General features: G+C 40.0%; 1 protein-coding gene across 1 annotated transcript in view; it reads left to right on the top strand.

Annotated features, from left to right (window-relative positions):
* MRPL3 (mitochondrial ribosomal protein L3) overlaps positions 1 to 10000 on the top strand; it is a 69051-nt gene that overhangs the window by 32850 nt on the left and 26201 nt on the right. Inside the window, exons 7-9 of the mRNA XM_075587099.1 lie at positions 1 to 109; positions 1329 to 1406; positions 3960 to 4037. The exon at positions 1 to 109 is cut by the window's left edge and continues 3 nt beyond it. Coding sequence (XP_075443214.1) covers positions 1 to 109; positions 1329 to 1406; positions 3960 to 4037 — 265 coding nt within the window. The remainder of the gene's footprint in view (positions 110 to 1328; positions 1407 to 3959; positions 4038 to 10000) is intronic.

Here is a 10000-nt window from a genome sequence, read left to right as displayed (position 1 = left end):
TGGCAAAGGATTTCAGGGTGTGATGAAAAGATGGGGGTTTAAAGGTCAGCCAGCCTCCCATGGACAGACAAAAACACACCGGAGGCCAGGGGCAATTTCTGCTGGAGGTGTAAGTATAGTATTGAGTTAACTTAATAAACGGCAAGCTTTGAAGACTAGCATAAAAATGCTCTAAAAAAAATCTAATCGAATTTACTGTATATTTGATATACATTTGGTTTACATTTATATATACTTATTTCTGGGGGGAAAATTCCAGCACACAAATATATTTGTATGTTTGTGTGTGTGTATATTTAATTGGGGTTGGGATTACTCCATATATTTTTTTCAATCCGCATGTTGACTATGTTAAATATTGACATAGTTTAATAGTAGATGAGGTTGAAAAAAAAGACATGTTCATTGGTTGAACTCAATGTTAAATTTAGACAGCAGATATTTACAGTATATTTATTCAGTGGAAGGCAAACAAAAAAATCAAATGATATCTGAGGGGAAAATAAATTCCTTCCTGACTCCAAATAATGGCGATCCTATTTCTCCCTGGATCAACCTCCTTCCCGTGTTTACTTACTTGATATACCTTTCCACTTTACTATCAGTGTTAGAAGAGGTTAAGAGGTTCTGTAAATCTACATGATGCGTACATGCTCAATTGTCTGCAGTCCCAACCTGCATTCCATATGATCCTCGTGTGATGCTGGCATTTTAGGGGATATGATAAGAGAATCCCAACCTGCGTGGGCTTAGCTGCTGCTTTCCATTTGCTGAGCATGACCAGTATGTACTGTACTGTAGTAGTGTTTCATAACCTGTAGTATTTCTATACAATGAATTACTGTTAATATGATTTATGAAACACCCCATCATTTTATGGGGCAGTTGAGTTTATTATGTCTTTAAAACTGGCTAATGCTAAATTAGTTACTACTAAATTTTAAATGCACTATTGCATTTACAATTACAATGTTCTCATAACTACACTGTTCATTAATGTAACAATTCCTAGTTCTGTTATTGGACTTGTAATGCAAAATCTCTCCCAATAACCTACAATTTGTTTTATCATAGGGGACTCTTCTACCCCTTGTGTAAAATAAAGAGCGTTCTTGCTTGTTACAAAAGGAAATTCATCTTAACTTGTAATAAATACCTGAGGAAATAATCGGAGATTGTATCTCAATAATACTTTTGCTATCGGTTATGGAAGTAATTGAGAAATGGAGGCCAGTTTAGTAGATGGTTAGAACATGTTTGTTGATGCTTGACTTTGACTTCTCTAGTAGCGTGTAGATGAATATGTCGATTTTGTTGTTTTGTGAAAGGATCCTGCACGAGTGTGGCCTGGAAAGAAAATGCCTGGAAAGATGGGCAATGTCTACAGAACATCTTATGCCCTCAAGGTTGGTTCCTTTTTAGTTTACATGACAAGGCTCGACGAAATGCACTCGCCCACTCGACTGGGACGAGTGCATTTTACCCGCTGGCGAGTCTTACCGGCGACTGGGGGTGTGTGGCATCTCCCAGCATTCTCCTCCGTGTCCCCCTGCAACTCCCATGTCTCCCACTGTAACTCCCGTGAAAATGGCTGTACGGAGTCAAATGATGCTGCGTTGCTATGACAACGGGACACTACGTGATGCTGAAGTGAGGGGGTGGCGGTTATTGTCCAATATTCTCTTTTTTTTTTTTCCCTTTAAAAACATGAAATATATTTACCCTTTTGTTATAAAAACTAGGTGCAAAATATGTATCTTTACAGCAGTGGTTCTATAACCTCTCCTCAGGACCATGAGCCAGGCCAGGTTTCTGAAGCAACCAATCAGCATTCTTGTCATATTCACATTATGGGCATTCACCTTGATGTAGGTACATGGGTTATTTCTGTGTGGCTGGTGGTCCCCAAGGAGAGGTTTGAGAACCACTCCAACCTATTCCATCTGAGACACTCAATTAGAATATTATTGTTTTGCTTAAAGCAGCAGTCCGTCCTGATCACCTTTTTTATTTAATTTTTTAATTCACTTTAAGAGAGTGCCATTCCCAGTGCTGGTTTTATTTAAAAAATGTGATGCTCTGTTCCTGTGTTTGGAATGTTAAGTGCCTGGGAGGTTAAAATGGAGCTCTTGCCACAGCCCAGGGCAGTCTAAAGGTTACCATGGTAACCTCAGAAGCTCATTTTTGGGGGGCAGCGCTTACAGAGGCCCAGCGCTCTTCCCCAAAGCATTTAAATGAAATGCCGGGGGACTGCGCGAGGCCTCTTTAAGTTCCCTTCCCTTGACTCAGACGGGTTTGGGCGACGTGACGTCACATTACCACGCAGCATCATTTGACGCTTGAGACCAGGTAAGGGGGGGGCGCGAGCAGTGGGGAAGAGCAAGCAGGGGGGCGCAGGGCAAAAAGTTTGCGCGCCCCTGATCTAATGAACAAAATAGTCACAATCTATACACCTTGGCCAAAGATGTGTTTTGCGTTTGTAAAATGTCTAGTAGCCACAATAGGCTTTTACATTATGTAATCATATTGTTCCTGACTCGGTGACCTACAATATACAGCTATTGTACAAGATGCATGTTTTCTTTCATGTAAAACTCTTAACAATCTAAGCAAAGCTTCCACTTCTTATTTTGAACTTTCAAAAACGCAAATGTGTAATTCTTGATTTGCTGGTGATGTACGTTCTGCAAACTTATGTACTACATATTAAGCTGGCAAAGTGCAGCCATTCAATGTAAATAAAACAAAAAATGTAAATCATGTATTAAAAGACCAATCTCTTCAATCCCAGACAATTGGCATTGACATATTGAAGAGGATAAATGTGGATAATTGATGCCCTTTTTACCCAAAAAACAACACATATATAAGTATTTTTAAATATATATTTTTTAAAGTTCGTTTATGAGCATGATGAGCTGAAACATGGAAGAATTGGATTTCCCCTGGTTACTTCCTTTTGTGTGTGATCACCGTGTGTTCAACAACAGTTTACTGGCTCTGATAATGACAGGGTGTGCTATGGGTAAAGAAAACATTATGATTCTACAGAAGCCACTTAGAAATGGAATTGGACATTCATAATCAAAGAAACAAAAGCAGTCGAACCGTAGCAGTGTTCAAAATAATTTTGAGCAAACCAATTAGACTATTACAGTTTGGCCAGCTAAGTGGGATTGCACTTTTCAGCAATGTTTGATTCCACAAATTGATTTAACCAGGGCTTGAAAACACAAGCACCTGTTAAGTGATCACACAAATATTTGTTCTGTAATCTACCTTACCCTGTATAAAATTCACTTGGCATTATACATTATGGGAAAAACAGCTTTCACAATCAAATTGTTCACATGAACACACTGTGCATTTTCGTTTGTGATTAAAAATGTGCTGCGCTAGAGATCAGTTTGCGTGAGGAACAATGCTTGGGCCATGTAACCCCTGTAAACCGGAACCTCAGTAGTTCCTAGAATCTAAAATGGACGTACCTGCCCTGAAGCTAAAACTTTGACTAATTTGAAGGTGTGCCAACTTCAGGATGTAATTTACCCAATCAACGTTTGTGTGTCCTCTATTCAGAAATAACGTAAAGGCTTTAATTCTATTTTGTGACCTACTGTAAGCTAGTGAAAACATTCATTCCGTTAGAAAATGTTATAATAAGTATATAATGATTGAACACTTTCAACTGGCTAAATCTTCCTAGGTACTGAAATCTAATCAACAGACACGCCTATTTAAAAAAAATAAAAAAAATTTAAAGTTACTTTAAATCCTTAAATCCAAAGGAGTAATTAAAAAGAACAGGTTGCCCAATATTTTCCTTCTTTCCTAATTGCAAATTTGTACAAGTTAAATGAGTACACATAGTGTTACTGCAGTTGACACATACAGCAGTGTTGCTAGGTTGATTAAAACAGACCATATCCTGTGTAATGCTTCTGTTTTAATGATTTTAGGTGTGGAGAGTGAATACAAAACTCAACATAATTTACGTGAACGGGTCTGTACCTGGGCATACTAACTGTTTAGTGAAGGTAAGCCATGTTTCCCTTTTAGCAATAACCTTATTGTGTTCTATCACCTTTTCCACTGCGCTGATGTGTGTCTCTTGGGTGTAACCGTAAAACAAGAAGCGTATTAAACATTATGAAGTATCCAAGCTCTCATTGTCTTCTCATAAATGTTTTGATTCAAAGGACATTTGTTCTGCTTTGCAAAATGATTTCTGTTGGATACAGACACGGCTAATTTAACGTAGATTTCTGGTAGCTGCCATTGAAAACTGATGCAATTCGTTTTTTATGTGAAAGGCATTATTTGTCATTTTTTCCATACGTAGATACAAAATGCAGGCAAATAATTTGTAAAATACATATACAATCAATTCTTATTTTCACCCTTGCAAATCAAATGAGTAAATGGAAACTCTCACTTGACAACGTATCATTGTTTTGTATTTTGGGAAATGTATATATATATATAAAAAAAAAAAAAGGGGGAGCTTTAGACTTAAAAACCTAACTGTGAAAAGCACAATAACAAAATACCACAGAATAAACAAAACATAATTTCTTTCAAGTACGAGATGTAAAGCAATTTTATAATAATTTGCTGTAAAAGCCTCTGAAAAAATAATATTGACGTCAGTACAGTAAGTCTGTATTATTACCTGGTAGTTATAAAGTGAGATGTGGGGGCAGAATTAAATGTAGTGAGAAAACGTATGTAACACTTCTTGCCCCGCTCTTAAGTTTACATCAGATGACTAGATGCATGACTTTGCTCCGTCTCTCATACTTTATCAGGGTGCTGTATCCACGCAGGCTGGGCGTAGATATACTGACCGAACAATTATGGGCACCAGGATCTTTTATAGTACAAACAGGAGCTTTATTAACAGTTGTTGATAATGTTCTTCACTTCAACATTTGTTACTATATACACTTTCACTGGTGAACAGCCATGTTTGGGCTCTTTAATTCTTCCCTAGCTAATCCTTAGGCTGGTTCTATACTGCCGGGGCGTGCTATGCCGTGCGCGCGCACGGCAATTATAGATGGCTGAGGTCAGCCAGCCCTTCTATACAAAGGGCCGCGCACGGCAGGGAGCAAGGAGCCGACAGACAGCGGGGAAGAGAAGGAAAATCATCTTTTCGCGCCGCTACCGGCGCTCTGTGTGTGTGTGTGTGTGTGTGTGTGTGTGTGTGTGTGTGTGTGTGTGTGTGTGTGTATATATATTTGTGTGTCTGTACAAATTTAATAAATATTTTATTTTTACCAATGGTTTTTTTTAATAAATAATAAATTACACGCATGCACATACACATACACATACACATACACATACACATACACACGCATACACATATACACACACAAATAGCCACACAACCACACACACACACATATACATATACACACACACAAACACAGTACCTTCACAGCTCACAGTATACACACAAAAAGCATGCGGCACACGCGCGCGCACGGTCGCAAACAGTATAGAACGGCCCTTACTCTCTCATGCTATGGTAATGTTTAGGCTTGTCTCTGTTACTATCACCTTAACTCTTTTATATCAATAGGGCCCCAATTTGGGTTACCCTTACTATCGCGATATTACTGTGGGATTATTATCTTGGTGCAAGATACTTTGTGCCTCTCTTAATCCCTCTGTTTCGGTCGACAACAGGGAGCCTCTCAGCAGGGCCGTTCCAATTAGGTCCCAGGGCTACCACTTGGATAATCCCAGTAAAATATAGCCTTCCTCGGCAGGAACCTGTTAACTTCTGAACTTCCATGGCTACATGTGCTAACTGGATAGGACCATTTCCCGAACTACAAAACAATAAACAGGGACAGGAGATTACCACTATACATTAAATATACAAGGGAACGTATTTACATTATTAACAGTGAGCCCCCTCCAGCTCTCACTCACAGGAACCTAACCTCTAGAACCTTCAGTCTCACAATATATACCCTGATGGTGATTTCACTGGTCACTGTGCATACAGTGGGAGTGCTAAGTCACTCTATATCATGTGATGGGAGAGTCACGTTTCCCTGCGTGAGCACTCACAGTTAACCCCATAATGCCCCTAACCTTTTAACTGGGAGGGGCCCACAAGTATATTTCCACTTGGTTTAGAGGGACTGCAGCTTTAAAAGCGTTTACATGCAATACAGGAGAAAATAGACCCTTTTGATCAATCTTTCCTAGCATTTATGACTTGTATTACATGGTTTCTCCCTCAGGGTTCCTTTTCTTATTCCATCTATATATTTCATATGTTAGAAGCTGTTACAGATTATCACCCTCAAGTTTTGTGTAAAGATATAAATGTATGATCTTATTAAACTTGTATATCCACTTTATTAGTATTGGGTTTTTTGTAGGATAAAAGATACATTTAATAGCTTTGCAGATTCACAGGGGGAGCACCAACTTACATTACAAGGAACTGATGATCAACTTAATGTCATAATCAACTTAATGTTAATAACGGTCATTTGTTATCCCCAATATATCTCCTAAATGTACGATTTCTTGATACCTTCACAGTGGCGTTTATGATCAAAAGAAAGCAGAAAGCAAAAAGAAATTTAACAAAAAAACATAACTAACCATTAATAATTGTAGAATAGCATTATAATTCATAAAGAGAGATGAACCACACAATGAATGCCTAATGCAACATACAGCGTGCATGTGACCAATGTATCGGTCCCTGGTGTGATCATTACGGTAAACGTGATACGCTTAAATACAATGAAAAGTTGGTACTGTACTACCTAGAATGAGATAGTGAGGCACATATTTATTATGCATATCCAGTCCAGAACTTGTTACAGGGCTGAGTGCTGGCATTTTATTGCAGTCTCCTTGCTTTATATTGCCTAAACATTGAAGAACCTCTTTATTTATTATTTTTCTTGAAGTCACAAAACAATGTGAACTGTAAAGAATCCTTCTAATCACACTTGGAATAGAACTTCATTTGAAAAAGATGCGATCTGTCCTCTCATTTAATCCCTCATTATCCAGACTTGCTTGACCAGGAATCTCGCCTTGTTTTGTCCTTATTTTGCAGATAAAGAGCTTAGGAGCTTTACTGGCGATGCTTTGTGAAGGAAAAGCCGGGTCCTTAACCTTTTTTTCAGCTAAGATCCAAACACAGTATTGAAAGACCTGAAAGCCCCAAGGCTGCTAATTACCAGGCTTTATGATGCAGAATATAAGGTTTCTTTTTTACTAGCTTCTCCCCCCCCCCCCCCAACATTTAATTGTACGAGGTAGGGGGTTGCCATAGTATCTTGTTAAGTTCTCTAAGAACAAAAATAATACAACTGCCTGCGATACAATTATTTTCTTTATTGGGGGGCTAGGACGGGGGAACAAACTTTGTAAATTCTCAGCCAGATTTGTTTTTTCTATATTGCCTAACTTTTTCTTATCTGTTGCCTACATATTAGCTTGGTTTAGTACCGATTAAGGGCCAAAGTAACACATTTTTAAAGACACCAAGAGGAAGCAAACAGGAATTTACAGAATGAATGACTGTGTGTGACTACTGCAACCTTCTTGTTGACATGCCCCTCGTCCGCCTGTCACAACTTCAATCCATCCATAATGCTGCTGCTAGACTCCTCTACCTCACTCATTGCTCCACCTCTTCTGCCTAGCTATGCAAATCCCTACGCTGGCTTCCCATATCCTCTAGAGTCAGATATAAACCTTTGTTCTGAAATACAAAGCTCTCAACGACGCTGCCCCTCTTATATCTCAGCCCTCATCCCCAAATATGTACCTAAACACACCCTACATCCACCCACCAACCCTATTGATATCAGCAGTGTGGTTGGATCAAACTCCACGCCATCTAACACCCCGCCAATTTATACACACACACAAACATTCATCGATCTAGCAGTGCGGCTGGACCATACTCTATCCTGAGGCTTACTCCGCCCCACAATGAGCAGCCACTTTACCTTTTGTTTCAACACTGTCCCTCATTCCCTCTACATCGTAAGCTCTGCGGAGCTCTGTTTCGCTTGTCTGTCCTTACTTATGTCATTCTGTTTATGTAATGAATATCACTCGGTACCCCAACATCCAAATGCCACCGGCTTTCCAGCACACTTTGCTGCAGGGATCCTCGCCGCGGGACACTTCGCCACAATGTTTGGACCGCCGGGCACCCGACCCAACAAGCCATGTCTGCCGTGCTGACAACTGCAGATTTAAATGTCTCGCGCGGGACCGCTACACTGTCTAGACAGGCTGCTCAGATGCACCATCTTTAAATGTCCCGTGGGACATTTACAAATGGCGTGTTGGAGCGAGCTGTCTAGGCAACTTAGCTGTCCTGCTTGGGACATTTAAACATGCAGTTGTCGGGCGGGGCAGACCTGGCATGTTGGGCGCTGGTTCAGATATCGCGGCAAAGTGTCTGGCGGCGAAATGTCCTGGCAACAGACAGCATGTGATCACTTAAAATCTATAACATCACTTTAAATCTTCTAGTATAAACTATAAAACGTCATAATATGAAAACAATCCTCTATATCCGTTGGGGCATTTAGGACACTGCTCACCTACAGCTGCACAAAGCAATTGTTTGTAATCATATCCGTATTGACACGGGCTATTAGGAAGTCGCAACAACATCCCTCGTGGTTTCCTATTGGCCTGCGTGACGTGGGAGATTTAAAAAGCAGGAAGTAATGCCGGTTAAATATCTCGGGAACCAGGAGCTGAAAGTACTGCAGTTCTGCACTGCGGGAGCACCTGGCTCCCTTATTGCTAGTGGGGATTGCTCCTTTAATGATAGATTACACGCACTGAGGGGTGCAAGTTACCGTACACAACCCTATTTTGAGAGCTTACATACCAACTTCGCTGTTCCAGTGGGAAGACTTTTAATGCCTTCCCAGTACTGAAGAGGTTAAAATGCAGGATTTGACAATGATAGTCGTGCTAGGTGTTTCAGTACTCTGAGCACAAAAAGCTTTGCTATGCAATTAAATCCCCCATGGCGTGGTTGTTTATGAATACATGTCCAATTTTTGTGTTAGCAAAGTTTAGCTCAGCAAATCTGTTTCCTCGTGTGTGGTTTTGCTGAGGGGGAGCATCAGTGTCTTCTCAAGGACCTTGTAAATGCGAACACATAATTTGTTCTGTGGGAAATTGGATACCTTCCTAACTGCATGCAAAAAGTCTGTAAATGAGGTACAGCTGAGGAGTTTTGCTCGTAAGAGGGGAACAAAACATGGGAAAACACAGCATCGCATGATTCGGCAGCAAAGGGGCTTTTTCTCCGATAGGGGACCCCAAACCAAAGCATTCTTCGAAGATGGAACTTCACAGTTTACACCTTTTTAAGATGCTCGAGTAGCCAGCTGGGCAGTACATTGATTTGCAATGAGTTCCAGGCCTCTTATGTCTGCAAAGTAGATAAAGCTGATGTGTCACTTTACCTGAAAGTGATATGCCGAAAGCTTTGTGTAACTGAAAAGGACATATACTCTTCTTCATGACTCGCGTTTTTTGCTAAAGGTCTAAAGAATAAATTTACAATTTTTCACAGCCGGCTGTAATCTGAATCACACATTGACAGTAACTGCATCACTAGCTCTTGTGAATAGTCAGTTACACTGTGTGACTGATGCAGTTTACCATTATCCTGTGAGATCATGTATATTCAATGGGATGAGTATTCAATTGAAGGCGTTTGGCTCATTTCATTGATAAAGAAAAGTTTATGATAGATGACAGAGAATGATTTACACATTTTTTGCCAGACATCCGAAAGATATGGTAATAAGTGACCCTGCTTAACTCCCCAAAACGTTGTGCGCTGTATTACGTAGTAATCATGGGGAGAGAAAATGGAGTGTCTGATATATACTTTGAACTAGTAAAAGAATGCTGGTTTATATCAATTGCTGTGATAAGCCACCCACACCACCTCACATTTTTCTCACAAGATGGA

The sequence above is a fragment of the Ascaphus truei genome, chromosome 2 (assembly GCF_040206685.1).
Source record: "Ascaphus truei isolate aAscTru1 chromosome 2, aAscTru1.hap1, whole genome shotgun sequence".
NCBI classification, from domain to species: Eukaryota; Metazoa; Chordata; class Amphibia; order Anura; family Ascaphidae; genus Ascaphus; species Ascaphus truei.
This window is presented reverse-complemented; position numbering and strand designations above follow the sequence as displayed.